The sequence below is a fragment of the Protopterus annectens genome, chromosome 10.part0 (assembly GCF_019279795.1).
Source record: "Protopterus annectens isolate FY-2018-M chromosome 10.part0, PAN1.0, whole genome shotgun sequence".
NCBI lineage: Eukaryota > Metazoa > Chordata > Ceratodontiformes > Protopteridae > Protopterus > Protopterus annectens.
The window spans coordinates 642865882-642893196 of record NC_056744.1 but is presented as its reverse complement, the minus strand read 5'-3'; the positions used below and the strand labels follow the sequence as shown (position 1 = coordinate 642893196).

The 27315-nt window shown below is 40.4% G+C and overlaps 1 protein-coding gene across 1 annotated transcript in view; it reads right to left on the bottom strand.

The window, feature by feature from the left end:
* The window catches only part of LOC122812798 (cytokine receptor-like factor 1), a 305003-nt gene extending 291686 nt beyond the window's left edge, over positions 1–13317 (bottom strand). The window contains exon 1 of the mRNA XM_044084858.1: positions 13214–13317. Within this exon, the coding sequence (XP_043940793.1) occupies positions 13214–13289 (76 nt within the window). The 5' untranslated portion in view covers positions 13290–13317. The remainder of the gene's footprint in view (positions 1–13213) is intronic.
* Between the last annotated feature and the right edge of the window lie 13998 nt (positions 13318–27315).

Below are 27315 nucleotides of genomic sequence, written 5' to 3'. Positions count from 1 at the left end.
TATCCAGCAGAGTTCCTAGAGCAGCAGAGACCAGAAAAGACAAACTTTCCAGATTCTAAGTATTTTTTTTCTGCATTTTTAACTTTTTAAGCCTTTTGACGACTATTTCTGCCTGTTTTATTCAGTTATTACCTTTTTTTACTGTTTTTAATAGCTTGAATTGTTTGTTGCACTTCCTTGTTTAAGTTTTGCTTAAAAGTTAAACAACAGGCTAATACACTCAAGTGTACTAGCTTTTGATAGCAATTAGTCGAAAAACACAGCATTTATTGTATTTTCTGCCTATCTGAAAAAAAAACTTGAAAAAAAAAAAAAATACTCTTGTTTTCCATACTCTCCTAATAGTTTGTTCCAGAGATCAGATTTTGCTGATCCCTGGGCTTTGTCTTGGTTCCTGTGTTTCTCCATTTTCCTTGTTTGGTCCGGGCCAAGTTTCTTTACTCACCAGTGAGAGGGGGAGTACTGAGCTGCCTGTTTGTCCTCAGAGGAGTGGTTTAAGGCAGTAACTTGTAGTTTATTGGCCATTTTGGGTCATTTCCTGTCTTTTCCAGCCCCCTGCTATAAAGCACGCTTTGGCGGGCTTTTCTGGCTATAGAGAACTCAGCACAGCTCCTTGTGGTATCCAGCAGAGTTCATAGAGCAGCAGAGACCAGAAAAGACAAACTTTCCAGATTCTAAGTATTTTTTCTGCATTTTCGACTTTTTAAGCCTTTTGACGACTATTTCTGCCTGTTTTATTCAGTTATTACCTTTTTTTTACTGTTTTTAATAGCTTGAATTGTTTGTTGCACTTCCTTGTTTAAGTTTTGCTTAAAAGTTAAACAACAGGCTAATACACTCAAGTGTACTAGCTTTTGATAGCAATTAGTCGAAAAACACAGCATTTATTGTATTTTCTGCCTATCTGAAAAAACTTGAAAAAACAAAAAAATACTCTTGTTTTCCATACTCTCCTAATAGTTTGTTCCAGAGATCAGATTTTGCTGATCCCTGGGCTTTGTCTTGGTTCCTGTGTTTCTCCATTTTCCTTGTTTGGTCAGGGGGAAGTTTCTTTACTCACCAGTGAGAGTGGGGAGTACTGAGCTGCCTGTTTGTCCTCAGAGGAGTGGTTTAAGGCAGTAACTTGTAGTTTATTGGCCATTTTGGGTCATTTCCTGTCTTTTCCAGCTCCCTGCTATAAAGCACGCTTTGGCGGGCTTTTCTGGCTATAGAGAACTCAGCACAGCTCCTCGTGGTATCCAGCAGAGTTCCTAGAGCAGCAGAGACCAGAAAAGACAAACTTTCCAGATTCTAAGTATTTTTTCTGCATTTTCGACTTTTTAAGCCTTTCGACGACTATTTCTGCCTGTTTTATTCAGTTATTACCTGTTTTTACTGTTTTTAAGAGCTTGAATTGTTTGTTGCACTTCCTTGTTTAAGTTTTGCTTAAAAGTTAAACAACAGGCTAATACACTCAAGTGTACTAGCTTTTGATAGCAATTAGTCGAAAAACACAGCATTTATTGTATTTTCTGCCTATCTGAAAAAAAAAGTTGAAAAAAACAAAAAAAAATACTCTTGCTTTCCATACTCTTCTAATAGTTTGTTCCAGAGATCAGATTTTGCTGATCCCTGGGCTTTGTCTTGGTTCCTGTGTTTCTCCATTTTCCTTGTTTGGTCAGGGGGAAGTTTCTTCACTCACCAGTGAGAGTGGGGAGTACTGAGCTGCCTGTTTGTCCTCAGAGGAGTGGTTTAAGGCAGTAACTTGTAGTTTATTGGCCATTTTGGGTCATTTCCTGTCTTTTCCAGCCCCCTGCTATAAAGCACGCTTTAGCGCGATTTAGCGCGGAGTTGCTACAGGAGCACACAAGAGCAGCGGCGGTCAATCAAGGTTAAACTATTAGGGCTACCTAAAGTCCACTCTTCAAATTTTCCCTTAAAACAGCCTTCCTTGAACTGTACTGCTGATCAAACCAGCGTATTCTATATCTAAAAAGTCCAGCTCTACTTGATTCTTAAGTAGACTATTCTCTATCTGTAAAGCCTAGCACTTGCTCCTAAAGTATTTTTTTACTTTGATATAGCACTTTTATTATACATAGTACCCCACCAGCCAAAAACCCCTTTTCGATCACCCACATCCCCCGGAGTCTTTTTAAAGTCTTTGTCTATTCCTTCTAGCATGTCGAGGGATCAGTTGCTAGTGTCCTCTCCTGCTCAGCTGGTGAATCTGGGAATATTGAGGCAATGTTACAATTGTCTCATGTACACGGACAACCCTCTCCTTCTCCCACAAAACACAAATACATGCGAGAGATGCAACTATATAGCCAAACTGGAGGCTGAGCTCTCTCAACATAGGACTGGCAAGACCAGACAGGAGGAGAAGGTAACCACACACACCACAAACCCAGTCTCACATAGTACTATCACAACTTCAAATCATACACATAAATACACAAAGACATACTCGGAGGCTCTGATCAAAAATCTACCAAAACAGCAGAGGCCACCAAAGCAGACACCCAAACAACTGCCACCTCAGGACACAACACATGCAACACATAGACCACATAGTCAGTGTGCCAAACAGTCACAGCCCTTAAGGCCAAACACAATGCCAGACACACTCGTCATTGGTGACTCCATAGTCAGACACACTGACGTCCCGCTCACCAGATTGAGTAAGGCAAAGGTCACAGTAAGCTGCCTGTCGGGCGCTAGAATCCGCCACATAAAGCAAGCACTCAGGTCTCTCAACAGCGGGTACAAGTACGACTCTGTCATTGTCCACGCTGGTGTGAACGACCCGAGACATACCTCCTTGGACTACATGAAAAGAGACATAGAGGAGCTCTCTGATTATGTAGCCCAGGCAGGTATGACCCTGACCTTGAGCAGTATCCTACCTTCACCAAGAATGATGCCACAATACAGAGACAAGATGATCAGCTTTAATAATTGGCTTAAACTCTGGTGTCATTCAAAGGGGATCCAATGTCTGTCTGCCTGGGATGACATTCAGGACAAGCCACGCTGCTTCACAAGGGACGGCTTGCACCTGTCACCCCTGGGCTTCCGGATATTGGCAAAGGCTCTTGCCACCCCCATAGTGCCTTTTTTAGGCAAGGCTCAAATTCTAAACCTACCACCCTAGAACACAAAAAAGGAAAAAAACTAAGGGAAATGCTGCTCAATGCCAGAAGTCTCAACCTGAAGATGCACGCACTCGAGGCCCTTCTCAGTATGGAGAACATCAATGTCTGTGCTCTGACTGAAACCTGGTTCAAGGCTCCCGAGAGCCCCCCGGCACTATCAGGTTTTACCTCATATCATGCATTCCGGCCCCAAAATCCGCACAACACCAAGAAAGGAGGGGGGTGTCTATATTCATCAAGGACACCCACACCTCAAGGTTGGTGGCAACGCACGATGCATCAGAGACCATCCAGGTGCAATTAACCATAGGCAAGACTGCTCTGCAATTTGTAGCATGTTACAGGCCACCCTCTCAATCTCAGGAACCTCACATAGCTTTCCTGAAAACACTGGAGGGGATAAATGTATCTCCAAACACCATCATACTAGGTGACTTCAACTACCCGAATATAGACTGGGATCACTACTCAAGCCCAAACACTCTAGCCCAAAGGTTCCTAGAGTTCATAAACTCAAATGCCATGGAACAACTAATCACCATCCCACAAGAGGAGAAAACATACTAGATCTCATCATCACGAACATGGGGTCACAATGTTCAACACGAAGTATACCCCTCACTGGTGAGATCAGACCATAAACTAATCTCACTGGAAGTCCACATCCCGCCCCACCTGAGATAAAAAGACCACAGTGAAGAACTTCTCAAAAGCTGACTTCACACTTCTAAAGACTGGTGTGGTCTCTTTTAAGGCCCCGAGCCTCACGAAACCATTACTCAAGCCACTGAATCACTTACAAATGCCTTCTACCAGCACCTACAGGACTGCATGGATCAGGCAATCCCAAACAAAACAAAGACTCTTTGTACCAAAGGCAAGCGTCCAGTCTGGTGGACCCCAGCCATAAACAAGCTCTACAACAAAAGGAGGAAGCTACTACAAGATAGAGCAAAATCCTTAAAAGGGAAAACACCTTTGATCATTATAAGTAAAAAACTAAGATCTCTCATAAAATCATCCAAGGCAAATTTTGAGAGAAAAATCGCCAAGGACTCAAAAGACAATCATAAGGCCTTCTTTAGCTATGTTAGAAACCTAGGAGGAAACTCCCAGATATGCTCAGAATTAGTTCAAAATAATGTGAAGATTACTGAACCTACACATTGCCAACATACTGGCTGACAGGCTCAGAGCGACCTCCCCCGCCCCAAAAGGAGAGATAGGTATACCAGAGGATTGTAGCCCCCAAACATCTCCAACGCCCAGGTGAGAACTGCTCTCTCCAAAGCAAAAAACACAGCATCCATGGGACCGGATGGTGTCCCCGGCTGTGTGCTCCACGAACTCAATGAGGAATTAAACCCGCAGTTAGGACAGCTGTTTAATCTTAGCCTCACCTCAGGATCGTACCCAAGGAGTGGCGCCGCGGCGACTGTGGTCCCACTTCACAAGGGAGGTGCCTCCACCGACCCTGGAAATTACCGTCCCATTAGCTTGACAAGCTTTATCTGTAAAGCCATGGAGAGGATCATAATGGAACTCATAAATAAAGACATAGGGAACTTGCAGACTTTGGATCCAACCCAGTTTGGCTTTGTCAAAGGCAGATCATGCCTTTTAAACTTGGTTGACTTTTTCGAGACAGTCACCAAGGCCATTGATGAGGGAAAGGCAGTCCATACAGCCTACCTTGACCTGGCAAAGGCCTTCGACACAATACCCTACTCAGGTATCATCGAAAAACTCATCAGCTTGAATGTAAACCCATACATCACAAGATGGGTTGCAAACTGGCTAAATGACAGAACCCACAGGGTCAGAGTTGCTGGAGCCATGTCAGACTCAAAGCCTGTCACAAGTGGTGTCCCACAGGGCTCAGTCCTGGGTCCACTCTTGTTCGGCATCTACTTTTCTGAAGTACAAGCAAAGCATGGGAGGGTTATGGCTGACAAAGTTTGCAGATGACTGCAAACTGGGCGCCATAGTCAAAAACACATCTGACACAGATATCCTTCAGAAGGGCCTCACAGAAATGGATAACTGGTGCCAGAGCCATGGCCTAAAGTTAAATGCCAAGAAATGCATAGTCATACCCTTCGGGAAAAACAAGGTTACCCCTAGCTACCATATAGGTGGCAATCCACTGAGCACAGAAGAAGTCATCAGGGATCTGAGGACCCAGGTTGACAGTAGCCTTTCGTTTGACACTCATGTTGCTAAAGTAGTTAGGAAAACCTTCTACATTGCCCACCTGATCATGAAGGGATTCACATCTAGATTGAGGGAGGTCATCGTCCCCCTGTACTCATCACTCATTAGACCTATGATTGAGTACAATGCCCCATTCGGAATGTATCTGACCCGACAACTGCAGCAGCTGGAAAGGCCCCAAAAGTTCCTCACCAAAAGGATAAAGGGTCTCAAAAATATGTCTTATGCTGCCGACTGAAAGAACTCCAGCTCTATTCAGTCTCATACCGCTTGCTCAGAGGTGACCTGTGCCTGACATATAAGGCCATGTCAAACCCAGATTTGATGAATATGCTTCACCTCAAAAATCTAGATCCCTCAGAACCACAAGGCGGAGACTTAAACCTTGACACGGTTATTAATAGAATGTGCTGGAGGGACAGATTCATCACCCAGAGACTCCCTATGCTGTGGAACAAAATCCCGGTACATGTGAGGCAGAGCACCTCGCTGGCCTTGTTCAAGAGGAATCTTGACCAATGGATGGGAGATCACAGATATACCCCAGGGATTACTTCAGTGTCACTGCTTGACAGAGGCACAGCAAAATGATAGGCATAGTTTTATTCAAACTAAAGGGGTGGCGAAAGCCAAATAACTATGGGCTAGGCTTATAAATGCCCTTGGGCAGATAGCCTAGTATGAACCTATGAACCTATGAACCTATGAACCTACAGACATTGCCAACATACTGGCTGACAGGTTCAGTGCAAACTTCTCCCCCCCCCCCAAAAGGTGAGATATCTATGCCAGAGGATTGTAGCCCCCCAGACATCTCTAACGCTCAGGTGAGAACTGCTCTCTCCAAGGCAAAAAACACAGCATCCATGGGACCAAATGGTGTCCCCGGTTGTGTGCTCCACGAACTCAATGAGGAATTAAACCCACAGTTAGGGCAGCTGTTTAATCTTAGCCTCACCTCAGGATACGTGCCTAAGAAGTGGCGTACGGCAACTGTGGTCCCACTTCACAAGGGCGGTGCCTCCACCGACCCTGGAAATTACCGTCCCATCAGCTTGACAAGCCTGATCTGCAAAGCTATGGAGAGGATCATAATGGAACTCATAAATAAAGACATAGGGGACTTGCAGACTTTGGATCCGACCCAGTTTGGCTTTGTCAAAGGCAGATCATGCCTTTTAAACTTGGCTGACTTTTTCGAAACAGTCACCAAGGCCATTGATGAGGGAAAGGCAGTCCACACAGCCTACCTCGACCTGGCAAAGGCTTTCGACACAATAACCCACTCAGGTATCATTGAAAAACTCATCAGCTTAAATGTAAACCCATACATCACAAGATGGGTTGCAAACTGGCTAAGTGACAGAACCCACAGGGTCAGAGTTGCTGGCGCCATGTCAGACTCAAAGCCTGTCACAAGTGGTGTCCCACAGGGCTCAGTCCTGGGCCCACTCCTGTTCGGCATCTACTTTTCAGAAGTACAAGCAAACACAGGAGGATTATGGCTGACAAAATTTGCAGATGACTGCAAACTGGGCGCCATAGTTGAGAACACATCTGACACAGATATCCTTCAGAAGGGTCTTATAGAAACGGATAACTGGTGCCAGAACCATGGCATAAAGTTAAACGCCAAAAAATGCATAGTCATACCCTTCGGGAAAAACAAGGTTACTGCTAGCTACCATATAGGCGGCAACCCAGTAAGCACAGAAGAGGTTATCAGGGATCTGGGGACCCAGGTTGACAGTAACCTTTCGCTTGACACTCACGTTGCCAAAGTAGTTAGGAAGACCTTCTACATTGCCCACCTGATCATGAAGGTATTCACATCTAGATCAAGGGAAGTCATCGTCCCCCTGTACTTATCACTCATCAGACCAATGATTGAGTACAATGCCCCATTCGGAATGTATCTGACATGACACCTGCAGCAACTGGAAAGGCCCCAAACGTTCCTCACCAAAAGGATAAAGGGTCTCAAAAATATGTCCTATGCTGCCCGACTGAAGGAACTACAGCTCTATTCAGTCACTTACCGTCTGCTCAGAGGTGACCTGTGCCTGACATACAAGGCCATGTCCAACCCAAAATTGATGAACATGCTTCACCTCAAAAAATCTAAATCCCTCAGAACTACAAGGGCGGGAGACTTAAACCTTGACACGGTTATTAATAGGACGTGCTGGAGGGACAGATTCATCACCCAGAGACTCCCTATGTTGTGGAACAAAATCCCGGTACATGTGAGGCAGAGCACCTCGCTGGCTTTGTTCAAGAGAAATCTTGACCAATGGATGGGAGATCGCAGATATACCCCAGGGATTATCTCAGTGTCACTGCTTGATAGAGGCACAGCAAAATAATGGGCATAGTATCCTCCAAACTAAAGGGGTGGCGAAAGCCACAAAACTCTGGGGTAGGCTTATAAATGCCCTTGGGCAGATAGCCTAGTATGAACCTATGAACCTATGAACCTATTTATAAAGGCATTGCTTAATATGGGCAAAAGCTTATGTTTCCAAAAATTGGCACGACCCAGCAGGAATTCTTCAGATTCTGCTTTAAGTTTGAGCCTTCCTGCTCCCCCTTACTAATACCTGTTAAACCTAACCTAAATTATGCCCCTAACTTTAACCACATATTTTACTTTACCTTAGAAGCCCCTTCCTGTAACACTACCATTGCACATCACATCTCAGACACAGAACACACACACACATCTATCACATAGCTTAACCCTTACTCTAACCCTAACACTGAAACACTTGCACAAACATTCCAATTGGCTATCCCTTACTTACTCCATACCTTACTGCCACACACACACACACACACACACACACACACACACACACACACACACACACATATATATATATATATATATATATATATATATATATATATATATATATATATAGGCTTAATATCATGAAAAAGACACTTATGCAGTTAAGTCAACCAATGCCCGAAACCATTCTGCAAAGGTCAGAATACCGAATACTGGAATACCCATCACAAACACCTAACCCAGAAATTCCCTACTGCTCTGGACCCCAGAACAAGCATTACAATGGGTGCAGAAGAAGGGCAAGTTCAGTCAATCAGTAATGTCAGATTTCAACATTCCAACGTTTGCAATGTGGGACTTGTGCAGATGGATTCGACTGCCTTTGTGTTCAGTTCATGACAGTATATATATATATATATATATATATATATATAGAGTGGGAGAGAGAGAGAGACAGAGGCAGAGAGAGAGAGAGAGTTTATCTTATTTTTTGTATATTTGTGAGGACTTATCTTGTTTTTCTGTAGATTTGTGAGTCACTTGCAATCCATATTCTTTTTCTGGCTTGGCAGTTATTCAGGTTTTTGGTTATAGTTCATGCCGAGGTATGCTGTTGTTTTATTGTTTAGATATAGATATAGATACAGATATATATGCATGTTTTGATGCATGTGTGTGTCTGAGACAGTCTTATTTCGTCACAGTGTAATAGAAAGGGTTTTTATAAGTTATGGTTTAGAGTTAGGTTTAGGGATAGAATTAGGACTAATACACATTACTAAGATGGTGGAGTTATGGTTTAGAGTTAGGTTTAGGGATAGAGTTAGGACTAATACACATTACTAAGATGGTGGTGCAAGGGGGCAGAGCTAGTGTTATGGAGGGGTTTTAGTGTAATGATTGCAAAAAGAATGCGCTCTCTTTTTGTTATCTTTAGTAGGTTCGATTTTGTGCTATTTCAATATTGTGATCAAGTACAATATGTGTGTGTGTGTCTGTGTGTGTGTGTGTGTGTGTGTGTGTGTGTGTGTGTGTGTGTGCATACACACACACACACTTCTGGAACAGTAATGATAGTCACAGTTCTGCAAGACTAACTAGTAACAAAAAATAGCTTTTTAAAGTTATGTAACAAAATCTGTTTATCTAGTAACAGTCTACCAATTCCATTTTTTGATCCAGGAAAGTCAGGTTTTTACCAAGTGTTCTGCTTGCCTTCTACAATCTAAGGACGTGCCATAAGTAAACCGGTGATCCTCCAAACTGTCTATAGGTGTGTGTCATGTATGTGCAAGCATGTCTTCATCATGCATTGAGTTAGCACCCCATTCTGGATTTTTTTTCCTTGTTCCCACTCTTCTATTAAAGTGGGTACTCCACAAAATGCATTAATGAATGCAAGCAGTGTTTAATGTTCATTAGGGAATGGGCAAACTGTACATCAACACCCTGATTGGAGAATGAACATTCACAAGCAGGGTACTGAGGTAAAAGTAATGCCCGCTGACAAACAAGTCCCCACTTCATGGCAGCATATCAAGCTGCCATGGAGCTTGGACTGCAAAAAAACTAATGGCTGCCATTATTTTACATTCACTAATTTGGAATTCTGCTGTTTAGTAAGCATAAAATGTAAAACAAAAAAAAAAAAAGAGAGAGACTGTGTGTGTGTGTGTGTGTGTGTGTGTGTGTGTGTGTGTGTGTGTGTGTGTGTGTGTGTGTGTGTGTGTGTGTGCATGTGTGTGTGGTGAGAGAGAGTGATAGAGAAAGCAAGAGTGATCTTGTGTGAAAGAATGCATGTATGAAGGCAGAGGAGACTGTGAGAAATTAAGGAAGAGGGTGTGACCGATATTGAGTGAGTGAATCTCTGTATGAAAGCAGAGGGGACTGTGTTTGTGTATATGTATGTGTGTGAAAGCAGAAGAGACTGTGTGTGTGTTTGTCTATATGTATGTGTGTGAAAGCACAAGAGACTGTGTATATGTATATGAGAGAGAGAGAATGGGCTCTAAGTAAAACTGTTGTGTTTTACTTGCTTATTCTTTTCTTTTAAACTCTATATTATTTTTTATATATGTTTGATATAAAATGCTTCCTCCTAACACCATTAACATAAACTACAGCAAGTTTGAAACATTAAGCAGAGGAACTAATTTACATTAAAAATATAAAAAAAAATATTAGTACTTAAAAAAATAAATAAGCAAACAAAACACAACAGTTATACAGAGAGCCCATTTTCTAAGTGCAATAATTCCCTCCAGGGTGATTGTTAATGTGTAATTAATGCCCCTCCAGGGGTGCAGAGGCCCTTCACCTGCAGAGTCGGGCCTCATAATACCCCTGGGCAGGTGTTAATTACACATTAACACACATCCTGTTAGGCATTATTGCTTGAGTAATGTGGTATAATAATCTACAGTGAAAATAATTCAGTAAATGATCTGTCAAACATTTAAGGCTATGTAGTCAAAAGTAGCTTTCAGTATTTTTGACGTCTATTATAGTTAACAATATGCAGCTCCCTCCCTCTCTTGAATGTTTTTGTGCCATGGTATAACTCCAGCATAAAATACATTTAACAACTGTTCTAAGACTTGAGCTCAAAGTTATCTAATTAAACTGATGAGTTCTGATACAGCAAAGTGTATCTGCCTGGTACTTTGGTCTGGCATGATAAATACAGGAAATCATGTCTGTGTCTTGCACTTCAGTTTGCCTCAGTAACACTAAAAAGTTTATGAGACTGTGATTGTACTGATTGACCTTGAAAATAGTTCCTTTTTAAGGAAAGAAATGCATAATTTGGACAATGGCTATTAAAAGGAAAAAATAGAGTTTTTGTTTCCTCGTCTGCATAAGTATGGTTGAAAAATCAGTATATTCACATGACCACACTCTTGTCCTTAATTTATTGCATTAAGTCAGCAATGGCACTGAAAACCCAATGCCCTTCACTACATGGATAAAGGGTACTTGATATACATGTGCCCAAAATAATTATATTCCTCTAAAAAGTTACACGGTCACTTCCTTAACGAATATACTATTCTGTCTTTTCAGCCTGAGAAATAAAGGTTCACTTCTCAGTTGTTCCCAAATATATATCAGAGCATTGTTTTCGGTAATAAATTAAACTTCTGTTTACTATATACTTCATTTTTTTTGTTTTTACTTTAAGTCATTCATTGCTTCTGAACTAGCTGATTTAGTTAGCATCTCAAAGCAGTAGGAAGTGAATGCGTTTTGACTCAGGCTACTATTCTTATAAACTAACACAGTTTATTTTTAGTGTTGCTAACTTGCTATAACCTGTGAGTAAGCTGAATGGTTTCTTAAATAAGAAGGTATTCCCAAGCTTCCCCCTGTATTGGAATAATTCTTGTTTGTGGAGCAGTTTCTGCCATGTTAGAGATGAGGAGCTATAGCACCATAGAGCAAAACAATAGTCGTGTATCACACAGGGATCTGCTACTGCCACGGCATTTCAGCTCCATCAGTGGCACTGTGTCTCCATCTGCCCAAAGGAAATGGCACAAGTACTACTGTTTTTACTGAAAGGCTACGCTCAAAATACTACTGATATGTGCAAAAATGCACTGAGCTTTTTTCTTTATACCATAATATCCACTGAAACAGCAGTGCAGGAAACTTATTTAATGTCATCAAGAAACAGAGTAACAGATTTGATTTAGTAACAGCCAAAAAAGTGATTTTAATGAACTACAAACTTTACAATGAATTTCATTTTGCCAGACAAATGGGGGAACATGCATGCACACACACACACACACACACACACACACACACACACACACACACACACACACACACACACACACACACAAACAACATTTGTATTGTGCACGTTGATGTGTATGTGCGTATCTTTTATTTATATATATAATATGTATGTATATATATATATATATATATATATATATATATATACACACACACACACACACACACACACACACACACACACACACACACACACATATATATATATATATATATATATATATATATATATATATATATATGTACATATACATATATAAAGGCTGTCTTGTGGCAAAAGTTTTAAAATTGTACAAAGTCATAAGTTAAAGAGAAAAAAGGAAAAAAGTATTCATTTCATTGTTATGCTATAGAAAATTAAGCAAACAGACCTCATTCCTCAACCTGCCTACAATGATAATTTATGATATAACTGTGAATACTTATAAAATAATACCAGCTATACAGGAATATATACACGCTAATGTTATTTATTTGTCCAGTATTTTTAATACTCCTCAACTATTATTGTTAAAAGCTGGCTGCTGCTATTGGTCTGTACACTTCGAAACTACAAACGTGAGCCGGCACAAAGAATAATACTTAAGTGTATGACAGTAAAACTACATGCATCTTTTTCAGGACAATAAAGAGAAAAAGTACACTCCAGCAGACAGTATGAAAACTTACAGCCTTAAGTCTTCCCATGTCCAAGATATACAGATATACATCACGTCTGCTTTTGTCCTCACACATTTTTGATTGATGACAAATCGATAAAGCTTTTTAGCAGGCATTATTGAAAGAATAGGAATACTGATTTCTCTTTTATTTATTTAGTTGTTTATTTACTTTTACTTGTGAGAAGACTCATTTTTGTTGAAGATGTTATAATACAATATATATATATATATATATATATATATATATATATATATATATATATATACACACAACTTTTTCTCTTGTAATTTGCAAACAATATTAAGAAACTGTCTTAATATTTGTCTATACATGGGATGAGAAGACAGTAGCAATATATTCCTTACAAATAACATGCATGAGAACATTCATTACTTTTAGTCTGATATGCTTGTTATCAAGCATATATATAACTACATTACTGTATATGATAAAAAGTTGATCTGTTACTGGTAGTACATATCTATATCTTACGCTACAAATATACTGACATGCACATATAATTGTATGAAAATACTGTTAAAAACTTTTACTAAATATTTTAGCAAAATGTATCAGAAAAAAAGTGGAATTGTCATTTTACCTTCACTAGACAGAAGACTTGTGCTGAGAAACAGTAACACAGCATTGCATGTAATTATCATAGTGTAAGCTGACATTCTTCAAAACAGATAATCTGCTGTTCTACTTTCTTAACGGTTACTGTGCTTATATAGGAGGAACATGACGGTCCAAGATGCATACATGTGCTTTACAGTCAGCTTAAGTTTCATATTACCAGAAATGACCACATATCAAGAGGTACGCAATAGTCTTCTGCATCAGAAATGTGAAGTCTTCAAACAAAATTATAACCACATAAAATAAACTAAGTAAATTGTGACCGCATAAAATAAAATAAACTGGTGATAACCTTATGTTTCAGATTCCTATTCACAGTTCCTTCTGTCTCCAGTGAATAAGCTAGTGTCTCATTTCTACCATAGGATGAAAATAATACATGGTTGCTTACTGAAAAACAACTTGTATGAACTGTAAATAAAGCACTGGAACAATACCTTGCTTTCTTAAACACTACATATTTATTTTCAGCCTAAACTCTGAAGATCTAGACCACATTTTAGAAGATGAATGACGTGCCAGTCACTATAATGTGTTCTAGTGCAGATTCTAAATTGAAAATGGTGCCCGTATTCAGACTGCCATTTTTGATTCTGACGAACCTGGGTTCTGTCCTTAACTTTAGATAACAAGATTGTGGTATGTGGATGAGGATGATACACTTTCATTCTCCAGGAAAGAACAGCTGAACTCTAATAGTTTTCTACAGCACAGGTTCTGTGGGGGAGGAAACAGTCATGAACCTGATTTGTACACTAGGTGTGGGAGAATGTACCTGCAGGGCATCAGGACTGGAGGTACCAGAGACATCAAATCACTGAAGAGTTGGAAATGAAAAGGTAAAAATGCAGCCTGGCTCTGTGGCAGCAGGCTGGATCCCTGACTGTGATTAAGATTACACTAGATTGATTAGCAGCTCAGGCAGTAGAAAGGCCAGGCAGGGGGATGGGAAGGAACAGCAGTTATCAGCTTGCACATTCTGAAAGGCAGGCTAGGGATTTCTCCTGTTTTATTTATTTGTACACTGTATGCATATATGTATATATATATATATATATATATATATATATATATATATATATATATATATATGAATTTAATACCATATGTTGCTTATTTTGCACTCACATCTACTTTGTTGTTTGGTATTTGGACAGATTAGGGAGGCAGCCACAAAGCTAGCAGGCAGGGCCCTGCCTTAACAAGTAACATAATGGATACGTGCGGTGCTAATATGCTTCAGAGGTGCTATGACCAAGTATTAAAATCAGAATACTACACTATGCAGCTACAGAATATCCAGAGGTGGTATCAGCAGATACACTATTTGGAATCTCTCTCAAATAAGCTCTACTTTATACAAAGCTGTAAGAAGTGGTTTCTTGGCTTTTTATTAATATTTATTCATTTGTCTCATCCCCTCTTCACCTAGCATCTTCATTATGTTTTTGCTAGCTGTTAGGTTTCTTTTCTTACCCCTCCACCTCTGCTTAGGTCCCCGTTTCAACCCTCTTGTTATATGTATTTTTATGCTTTCATCCATAGCCTGACTAACAGTCGTTACTCCTTCCGATTCCTATCCTTTTTATTTCCCCAGACATGATCTGAAGAAGTTATTAAACGTGAAAGCGCAACTGATACATCTCAGTGGCATCCCATGCATCCCCAAATGGCTCTACCCAGGCACTCAGCTCTCCATGCCACTGAAGGTTATTTGCTATATTTTTATTTAAGTACACAATATTTTGTTATTATGAGGACTAGGAAATGTATTCAATTTTTGCTTGAGAGAGAAATGGAATAATTTATAAAGAAAACTTTCTGAAATACCTAATGTAATAACATTCTTTCATATGTAAACCTCAAGGATTAGCTTTGTAAAAAGAAAACTACCTTCAAACTGTAATACTTGTCTATTTAGTAAACTGTGCACTCCCACCCAATCACACTACACCTAAGCAGAGCACCCCAGCCAGTCAGAGAGAGATTTTTTTCTACCTATCAATGGCCACTACATTATGCCCACTAGCCAATCACCTGCCACTCTTTCTTCACAGTACTACTGGCCAACTCATTTCTTCAGTTCACTTATAACATCTGGTTGTTTTTCAGGCAATCCATTATTTTATATCTTTTATACCAAATATCAGCACAACTCCTGACCAGTCCCACTATCCTTTACCAGAACCAGATTCATTACCCTCAGTGTTCAGTTTCCTTTTGTGTTAGTTTTTTTTCATTATTTGAAAGAATGTATACATATAAATAAACTCTGTGACTGAACTTACAGTAGATCTGAAGAAGCTCTCTTACAGGGTGAAAGTGCTCATTACTTAAAATAAAGAATCTACAGTTATCCATCCAAGAAGAAACACATCACTGTGTTTTCCTTTTGTTTAGCTTTATTTTCTAATAAGGCTAAAATACCATTTTGCTAGACTTTCTGCCCTTACTTTCAAAAATTTAGAAGAAAGAGATGACAAATCCCAAAGCCGTACCTGTGTGGATTTTTCCTGAAATTCTACATATTTGAAAAGTGCATCAACTAAAGGTAGCTTTATCACAGAGTTACATTGTTCATCTAAATACAATTGTATTCCACATGCAAAACAACAGCATTAACTTTTGAAATACACTAAAGTTTAGCTGCAGCTCTGTAGCATAGAGGGATGAAGCCCTGACTGTGACATGTACCATCCAAGTCTGATTAGTAGCCCGAGCACTGGAAGTGCCGGAGAAAGAAAGATGGCCACAAGCAGTTATTGCCAACTTGTCCATCATGGGGGAAAGGAGATGTCACTGGATTGCCATTTTGATGGCACCTAGAGGGAGCTGTGAGTGCTAACCTACAGATTACTAACCTGCTGAGCACAAACTGTTCCTATGCTAGCACACTAGGTGGGGGAGTCAGCATGTGGAGCCACGCTTCCTGCAGCAGGCAGCATTCAGTGAAGGGAAAAAGAGCTGCCACCAGGGGGGTCCACCAAGGGGGACAATAAGTTGTTCTGTTGGATCTGAAATTAGGTTCACTCCTTAACACCTGACTCTCACCATTTGGAAAACTTTTGGGCTGATTAGGCACCCAAGACAGGAACAAATGGATTGTAGCACTCTCACTTAGCATGGGGATATATGGTTCCCACCCCCCACAAAACAAATATGCCAATTGAGTAAAGGTAATAGAGCCATTGTGCAGGTCTGGTGGATCAGCAAAAAAAAAAAAACTACTAAAGTACTAAAGCTGCTACACAGGATGCTAGTCTTCCACAGTAACAAACACAACTCTTCTGACATCTGAAATGGCAAGCACAACATGTGTGTATGGATATAACACTGATGTGATACAGATAATTTATCATTCACAGTCTGTGCAGATACCCATTCCATAAGCCCACATGGACAATCATAAATTACATTTACTGATATATAATTAATATATTATTTTAACATACTAACACATGGAATTAGATAGACAGGGGTATATGAATTATGGAAAGAAACAAAATATATAATACATAATCTTTAGTCAAAAATCATATACTTACCATAATGATAGATTTGCATGGTCATGGTCCATCTTCCTCTTCAGCTGTTACCCATAATATTCTGCTTTCCACCTACTTCTCTAGACCAGACTAGGCAGCTCTGAGCAAAAACATCACTTGTGGCACACATATTCATTCTGTACTCCCTATGTCAGGTCAGGGGAATTGAAGCAGGAATTGCTGAGGAGACTAAAGCATGTCCATGCAGAGCTATCATTATGGTAACTTCATAAGCTTTGAATCTGATATGGTAAGGTTTATCATCTTGTAATGCTAGGACAGAGAGAGAGACCCGGGCAACCAACCTATACATCCTAAGAAGAATGACTCTGATTTTGACTGACTGAAAACTCTGTCACTATACTTGAGAAATGTAAGGTGATCCTTGGCTGTGAACCCCGGTTCATTTTTAAGAGTAATCCCTCGTTAAAGAGGCTGCTATGCTATAAACTCCTTACCAGTATTCAAGAGAATTTAAATAGAAGAAAAGGAACATATCCATGTGGTAGTTGTAATATCTGCAGTTATATTAAGGTAAATAATACTTTTTTGCATCCTATGAATGGACAGATGTTTGTCTTTGATGTCTGTGCAGACTGCAATACAAAGGATCTTGTCTATCTAGCAATATATGATTATTGCAATGCCCATTATGTTGGTAAAATGAATAGATGTTTTAGGGATCAAATAAGGGAGCATATTTATACTATTAGTAAGTGTGATGGTAAAAATGCATTGTCTAGGCATAATATGAAGGAAGGGGCATCACATAGGTTTAAATTTTTAGTGCTAGAGAAATATTGCATTACTATAACAGGTGGAGATGTAAGAACTCAAACTGAGTTTTTAGAACTGAAATGAATTCTTATTTTAGCTGCTAACAGGAGTGTTGGGCTGAATGGTAATACTTGTTTAAAATCAGTCTTAAAGTTGAAGGGGCTGAGACAGTGATTAATTGATTATACTATTTAAATTAGATGTGTTATTAGAGTATTTAGATCTGATGAAACAACTATGTTGCAAATGCACTCATCCTGTGTATTTTTTATTTTTATTAAAGAGTTGGTTTTAATTTAAAGGGTGGCCTTCCATGTCTACTGACTTTTGTTTGGATATTTCATACAGTACACTTACAGAAGTTCAGATATAATGAAACAATAAAATAAAACATGTTTTGCTATTAGGATGGGAATGGTCATATATCTGGGCAAGGTAATAGGATACACTACCAAGCTATAGGTGTATAAAGTAGAATAATGTGTTATGACAAGATAGAAAAATTAAGAACCCATGAGCGTAGGTGTAGCTTAGTTCTAGTTACACTGTCTGAGTAATTAAACATTTAAAAATAAATTACTTATAAATACTGTAGTATATTTGAGTTGTGATATAATAAGTTAGGATAATTAAGTACCTACGTGATTGGCTTAGAAATTACTCCGGCTTTAACAAGCTGAACCTTCTGCAGAAACCTGGGAAACTAGGAAAAGGAGAAAAGTCAGATAGGAGACCTGGAGGCCATTCCTGGACTAAGATGTCTCTGGACTGTTGTCCCAGAGGGGATATTGGGAAAAAACTGGAAAGGAATCTTATCAATGACCAGCTTAAGGACCACTCATGGGTCACCATGAGCACCCATTCAGCTGGTTCATTAGTGAGCTGGTTTCTTCAATTATGTGGGCTACTATCATAAAGTGGTTCAAGGATAGGGCCCACTTTGAAATCCATATCATCTTTTGCTACGGGGGCTAGGAAATGGTTCTCGCACTTGATAAATGTTATGTCTATCACTCCATGAAAAAAGAGAATCCCGAAGGTCTGCATCATGAAAAGGATCACCCTCATCTATATGACATCTATGTGTAGACTAGCCTCAGACTGTGAAAAGGCACCTTGGACATAATCCCTTAAACACTGCCCCCATCTCAGAGCCAAAGCATCTATCGTAACTGTCACTAGGGGGTTGTGAAAGAAGAAAGGGCCAAGCATGGAGAGGTTCTGCTAGTTAGCCCATACACAAGATGTCTTCAACATTCACCTGATATTCTTATTAGACTGCAGAATAGTTCCAAGAACTGATTCCATTGAGTCCTCAAGGTCATTTGGGATAATAAATATTGCTGTAGCGATGAATGCAGCACCCTGAGACATGTGAACACTAATGATCACTGGTGGATCTTTGGCACTACCTTAACAATTGGGTAATCCCTTCAGCTAGCAAATTGGCTAAGCAATAGCAACCATCTAGCATGCAACCTATGAACTTTAGGCACTGTGTAGTTTCTAGACAGGACTTCACAAAATGTACCATTATCAGGAAGGACTGGAAGAGAATGAGCAAAGAATCATTACTGACATTAGTTTACTGCTGGAGCGGCAAGTGCCAATTAACTGGTTAGGAGAAGACTTGCAACTCCTGCAGCCTCTGGATTCATGAAGATTCTGAAAGCTGAGGATAGAATGAAAGGAAGAGCTCAAAACTGGAAGTGATTAGTTCCTACCCTGAAATGCAGGAACCTCAGGTTTTTGGTAATCTTGATGTACAAGTATGCATCTTTGAGGCTGAAACAGCAAATCTAGTCTCCCTTGGACAGACAAAGGAGAACTGACTGCATTATGACCATCTAGAAATTTTGCTTTAGAATGCATTGGTTTAGGCCACTTAGATTGAAAATGGTCCTGAAGTCCAAAATATTTCTAGTACAAAAAAGAGAAAGAAATGAAGTAGTAGCCAAAGCCTGTCTGGTCTAATGGAAACTCCTGGATGTCTCTTTTTTCTAGAATGCTGACAACTTCTAAAAGGACCACCCTTTAATGAGATAGCCTCTGAGTACTACATCTGAAACCTAGTGGTTGCATATGATAGCTGTCTAATCTGACTAGTGGAGGGATATGTGCCCACCAAGTGCATTCAGAGATGAGCAGTTGAGCAAAGCCTCAGGGAGACTACTGATGATCCCTGGGATGAGGGTTTTGGAATCCTTAACCACTCCTGGAACAGATGACACTGGGCTGGCATCCATCTGCTGATGATGATCCTGTGCTGGCTTCTGGATTGCTGACCACATCAAAACCACCTCTAGCCTAGGCCCCTTTGCATCCTGGAAAAGGGATGATGAGGAGCTATAAATTTAATACCAACAGCCATTAGAGTCTTTCTTCATTGTTCACTGTTCTCCAGCTTTGATTTCATCTGTGGTCGACAAACAACAATACCATTACGTGCAGTATGTAGGCATGATACCTTGAAATTCTCCTGGAAGTCCGAAATACAGAATTAGGCATATCACTGCATTGTCACTCTGGTGCCTGCTGCCATTTCTATATCACTGGCTATGCCATGATCTATCCTTATAATGAGATATGACATGGTAGATCAGGAGGAAGCCTGCATTCTAAGGTTATTGTGCAACTTCTTCCAACAATTCCAGTACATTTGATATCTCATTTAGAATATTAATTTAGAATCTCATCATTAATACATGGTAACTCAGCATTCTTAAGAAGAACCTAAAAGATGAATACTCTTTTCCCAAGGTAATCCAACTTTTTGGACTCCTTGCCTGAAGGATGCATTACAGGGTTCTGAGGCATAGCAGCATTGCTGCATCTTCAACAATAGAGTTCACTACAGGGTTTTTGGTCCAACACTCCAGGGTAATTAAGTGGCAAAAAACTCTAGTAGGTTTCCTTAGAAAATAGGGGCCACAACCTTTGCATATTTATATGCCTCCATACCAATGTGCACAACAATATCATGTATGGGGGTCATCTGGGAAGGTAACAGGGGAGAACAAGAAAGTCTTGTACAGGACCTTTTCCAAAGCCAGTGGGGTAAATTTTGGTGCCAACCCCCTGTTTTTGCATCATTTGGAGAGACTCCCCATACTTTGGGTGTTTGGGGTTCAGAGGGTGAATCAGTATCTGACAAATCTGAGTCTGAGTCAGGAGACTCTATAAAGGAGTCAAGATGTCTCCTCTTGTATCTTCTCTTGGTCTTACGTCTTGGTTGGAAGGACAGTGAAAAGGAAGACCCTGAGCCTGACACTGACTCTGGATAACAGTTCCACCAGAGAATCTCTGATTCTCTTCCCTGGTGATAAAGCTCTCCTTGGGGAAGACACCACATGGACTGGAACTCCAGGGGAGACTGCTCATGATGCTATCAGCAGTAAATGCTTCTGTAACTGTGGTTGCAGCACTGGTGCCAAGCACAGTGCCAGTTCCACCATTGGCACCAAAAGCCCTGGTACCAAAGGGTCAATTGCGGACCACACCAAAAGGGTTTTAGTACTGGCATTGATCAATGACACTGAACACCTTGGTACCAAGGCCAATGCAGAGGCTCTCAGCCCAAATGGTTTCAAGGCTTAGAACTCAGATTTCAACACTGATGGGGTCAATACCAACCTAGGCAATGAGATCTAGGTCCCGAGTTCTACAGCCTAAGGAACTACTGGCAGCAAAGGCACCAGTGTTGAAATCATTGATGAAGATGACATCATCAACCCAGTGGGAAGTCAACAGGGCATCAGAGTCAGTAGGGACCTGGGTTGTCTCAAGTTAATTGGCACTTGAGCCTAGGCCAGTGAAGCAGAAGAAGACCTTGGAAGGGCATTTCCTAGTCTGTCCCAGTACAGAACAGTGCAGGAGGAGACCAATGTCCATCTGAGCCTACACCATGGCCTAAGACAGCTTATCATAATCAATGCCAATGAGAGACCTAGCGGAATAAATCAGACATGAGAGAGGGAGGCCTGTAATGAAAAGACTGAGTCAAGTCTTTCCCCAGTAGAGAAGACTCAGTGTCTCATCAGTGAGGTTTGACCCACAGGACTAAATCAATATACAACTGATGATCTTAATGAAAATTTTAGAAATACCAGCTTCAACTGAGGATTCACTTTCCACCCTATCAGGACTTTTCACATGAGAAAGGGGAGAAGAAAATCCTTTAGCCCTGTCATGTTGTCTTCTTTAATAAGCATTATACTTATCATTTTAATATTTAGAAGACTTCTCCCTATCTCTGGCATGTTCTTTTCTTTTAGAAGCCTTAGGCCTATTGGTGGCATTTTTATGGGACTTCTCCTATCTATATGGGGGGGAGGGGGCTTCAAGGAGGTGGAAGTAACCCAGCTTTCATCCCATCATCCCAGGCAGTAGACCTTTCAGAATTAACTTAAGTTTCTGAGCAGTCAGTCTTTTCATATTAAAGTTTTCACAAATAGGACATAGTTCCAGCAAATGAGAAGTTCAAAGCCTAATAGCACAGTTCATGTGATAGCTCTAATGGGGCAGTTTACACCCAAAAGAATTTCATTTCTTAAAGCTGGATTTTCCATTGTAAACCATCACAGAAGTAGCCAAGCACACCACAAAACAGAAAATCAAAATGACTGCAAAAGTTAGGATAAAAACACTTAGGCCGGTATTCATAGTCCAGTACTTTGCAAATGACTTATTATCAATGTTATCTGTGAGTAGTGCTGCTGCCCACATACGTAAATAAGTTCATTGAAAGTTGTTTGCGATGAATACAGAAAGTCTTTTTTGAAAAACATGCTTACATCTTGCAAAAGAGTAAATTGCATAAAATTCAGAATTACAAAATTGCGAATTACTTCACCAAAAAATGAGAGTTCATTTTATCATTTTTTTTTCGAACATCATGAGTGGGTGTGGCTAAGCACAGTCATGTTTAAAAAGTTTAATGAAAGCTGAGGACTGTGCAGCACCTAAAACTGATTTTTTAAGAGAAAATCAGTTTATAATGTTTTATGTAGGGATAGCCTTTTGTGGACATCCTGATGGTTCCATTAAAGAATAGGAAGAGGGAGATAGGAAAGGCTGAAAAAGAGGAGACAAACAGAGGGGAACACACAAGGGAAACATCAACAGGGTTTGCACTGTAAGAGGTGGGAGAGGATGGGCACCATGTTTTTATTGGAGGATAGACCCCATATTTTGTCATTTTTTTAATGCGAGGGTAGATAGTGTGGGTGGGAAATTAGGTAAAAGGTGTAAGAGAAAAGATAGGAGAAGAAGGGCTGAGGAAGTGTCAGCTGGAGTCCCAGCCCATAGAACCTCAAACATGTCCATTGCCAGATGGTGTTGTAGTGGAGGATGCTGATGTTGAGGGGGTAGGGGCCTGTGTTTGTGCAGTGGTCTGTACCAACTAGGACAGCATGTCAACCCACTGAAAAGAAGCTTTGACTGGCTGAATTTTTACATCCACTAACTCCACCAGTATGTCCTCTACCAATTTCTGAAGCTTGCTTTCAGTGAGGCTTGCCAGGCTGCCACATGCCTCCAAACCCAACCCTGCAAGGACGTCCCCAGACAGGCAGAGGATGATCTTTCCCCGGCCTGGGAGGTACATGCCCAGCTGCTCCTGAGGGATTGAAGCTTTAAAAAAGGAAAACAAATGAGACAGAAATAAAACAATAAAGAAGAAAAAATGCATAATCAAAATAAGAAAAAAATGAGAAAAATGTGGTGGGGAGAAGCAAAACATAAAATGCACAATAGCCCACACATTATGTTCACGTGCCATTTCAAACACTATTCAAATATCGAAGTAAAATCTTTATTGAAGTAAAACTTGTGTATGGGTAGTGCTTACGCATACACTGGGAGAGGTCATTTGGGAAGTGCTTTTGTACTTAGGAAGAATGATATAGGAGTAGTGCTTATACATATTTTGGATGAATTCATATGGCAAGTGCAGGGGCATTACAACAGCTATTGATATTATTGGCAAGAAAATCCAAGTTAGCAAAACTAGACTCCTGTTATAACAAAATTGCCAGGTATGCTGCAAACTCATCCTTTATTTAGATCATATCACTGTACAGTACTCAAACAACTCAAATGGCTAGAATTCCCCCAACTCCTACTCTTTAAGCAATTAACCATGGCCCAGAAAATCTTCTATCAACCAGAGAAAACACCTACCTTGCAAAAACTACTACAGTTATACTCCAGTGCCAGAGCACTATGCTCCACCAACAAACCCCTTATAAAGATAACCACAGCCGACAATCTAGCTGGTGAATCCCTCTTCTCAAACTACATAGGCAAAATCTGGAATGCACTACCACCTAACATTACATCTACTACAGCCATGCCTCAATTAAAAAAAATGTTAAAAAATCACTTATCCAACAAGTGGCTGTGCCCATGCACTGGTCTTGACTAAACTGTCTTTCTCAGATGATATCAATATTTCTACTACGTTGACTCTAATACCATACATACAACAGGTTTGTTAAGCTCTCATGATAAGAGAACAATTAACTTACAAAATTCATGTTTAGTTTTCAATTTGGTTCTCTATAGAAATTGTATAATGCTGCATTTGTCTCTGTTTCACTATTCTTCGATCTTACAAATGGTATTATATCTGATGCTTTAGAGAAATTCTATAAGGTTTATTGTTTGTATGGACTCTGTATCACTATTCTATGATCTTGTATTTGTAATGCACTTTGTATCAAAATGTAACCAAATGTTTGTTAACTTGTATGTATTATGTGGAGCTTTTCTCCCCGGGCCTCTGATGAAAAAGGACATGTGTCTAGTCAGACTTTCCTGGTACTCAAATGTAAAGTAAATAATAAAAAATAGTTGTGGAGTAGACACCACCTTTTACTGTGCAGTTGCATGCTGTGTACAAACCTGTTAAATGGAGTTCCTTACTCATATTTGAAGTGGAAATGGGATTTTCAGTGACAGCATGGGTGACTTCACCACCAGACTGGCCCATGATCAAGTTATGCAGAATACAACTTGCAGTAAACATCCTGCATGTAGTAGCTGGGTCATACTGAAGGGCACTCCCAGATTCATCCAGGCACCTGAAATGGCTCATCAGAAGGCCAAAGCTCCTCTTGATGACAATACAGGTCTGGGACAAGGATGTCTTATATGTCTCCTCTGCAGCTCCACTTGGAATTCTCACTGGTGTCATGAGCCATGGCTCCAGTAGATATCCAGCATCATCTAAAAAAACAGAGAGAGAGAGAAAGAGAGAGAATGACAAAAAATATATATAGAATTCAGCAATACATTTTAATGTGAGTAACTATTTAAATATAATATAAAAAAAAATGTTCCACTTACCAACAAGATGACCACTGGGCATCCTATCATGCAGGAAGAGGCAGTAGAGTGAGCTAGTCTGCCAGATATGGGAATCATGTGTATTCCCAGGATGCTGGGCAGAGATGTTGGTGATGCACCCCCATGCATCACATACTACCTGGCGATTAAAGAAATGGCAGCCCTTCCTACTGCAGTACTGCCCACTCTGTGGACAAAAATGGGCTCTAATTGCAACATGTGTGCAATCTATCTCACTGAGCACCTCAGAAAAATGTGCCCGTCCATAAAAGGCGTGCATAGTCCTGGCTTGGTCTTGAGGTGACACTGGGAAACAGATATACTGAGCCACACATGCCAAGAGTACATCCAGGAACTACTGCAGTATCCTCAAGGAAGACGCCTGTGAGATCCACAACATGTCCCCAGTCTGTCTCTGGAAGGTCCCCATAGCAAGTATAGTGAGGGCTATACATACCTTGGTGTCCACAGGGATAGGAAGTCCATGCATTCCTCCAGTGCCCCTATGTGGATCAAACATACCAACTAAGACCCTTATAATGTCCCTGTCTACTCTGAAGGATTTCCTCATGATCAAAGTTATAATTTGTAATCCTTTACTTGTATTTTCACCTTCCTGCGTGGTGAGCACTGATGGTGCAAGCAGTTTTGTTCCATCCAAGACAAGCAAATCAGACCTGAAAAATAGCAAAGCTAGCAGCAAGTGACAGCATTTTCACGGACAGATTTGGCAAAGTTTCTTTTTATATAGCACATGTGCAACCAGCACAGAAAAGCAGTAAAATTTGACTATGAATTGCAAATGGTGTGAAACATACTTCATTATGAAGATTTACATCATTTCTCATTTACATCTCATTATTTTCACATTTGCATAAGCACATTTGAGGTCATTGTACATTGGCATAAAAGGCCTCTATGAATCACTGCTCAGCTCTGCTCTTCCACAAACATCATAGATAGTCTCAGCGTGTTTGCATAACTGGCTGTGAATACTGGCCTTAGTCTAACTCCACACACACAAACACATAAACACACACTAAAGCACAGTAGTAAAATCATACTTAGATCAGTGGGGAAGCAGAGGAGCTGAAGCAATACAAATAAAAAATGGAATATTTTCACCAGTAACGAGAAAAAATCCCTACCCAATGTTGAGGATTCTAAAATCAATATAGTTGGAATCAGAAACGGCAGAAGTTAAACCAAACCACAGAAAGCTTGGGGTCATTTGTGATCAATGTTATAATGAAGAGCATCAAGCAGGATGTAGATAAGAGGTCGACAGCAGGGGATTGTGGTTAAAGGGGAGGAGTTGAAGACAATGAAAGTTAGCATTGATCACATGTTAACTGCGAATTGAAGCTACAGTCCTAGCAGCAGAGATGGATGAACAAGACCATATCAGATATATAAATATAATAAAATACTAGGCATGCTTGGTACCTCACATATATACCTGAGTTGTCAGTATGTTCATAGGTTGGTACTAGGCTATCGGCCCTAGGGCCTATGCAAACCTAGCCATAACAATTCCCTGGATATTTCTTCCCACAATATTTACTTCTCTGGGTCCCTGTCTAGCAGGGCGACTGACATGATCCCCGAGGTGAATTTCCTATCTCCCATCCAATCATCAAGGTTCCTTTTGAAGGGGGCCAATGAGGCACTCTGCTTGACATGTATGGGAGTCTATTCCAGAGTATGGGGAGCCTCTGGGTCAGAAACCTATCCCTCCAGCATGTTTTGTTCATTGTGATGACAAGGTTTAGATCCCTGGAGTGTGTGGCTCTGAGGGATTGGGATTTTTTTAAGTGGAGCATGTCCAACAGCTCAGGGTTTGACATGGCCTTGTATGTTAAGCAGAGATTGCCTCTGAGTAGACAATATGCCACAGAGTATAGCTGGAGTTTTTTTAGACGGCCAGCATATGGCATCTGCTTTAGGCCTGTGATTCTTTTAGTGAGGTATTTCTGTGGCCTTTCCAGCTGTTGCAGATGTCTTGTGAGGTACTTACCAAATGGGGCATTATACTCTATAATGGGTCTAATGAGGGCTGAGTACAGTGGGACAATGACCTCCTTTTTTCTAGATGAAAAGCCCTTAGTGATGAGGTGTGCCACATAGAAGGATTTCCTGACTGTTGTGGTGATGTGGTTATCGAAAGTGAGACCACTGTCCACCTGTGTCCCTAAGTCTCTCATCACACTTTCGATGTTTAGCGTCCTGCCACCTATATGGTAATTCATGGGTACATGTTTTTTCTCAAAGGGGATAACTATACATTTCTTGGCATTAAGCTTGAGCCCATGGCTCTGGCACCAGGCATCTGTTTAAGTAAGGCATTTTTGTAGAATATCCACATCATTTGGGGATTCAATAATAGCTCCCAGTA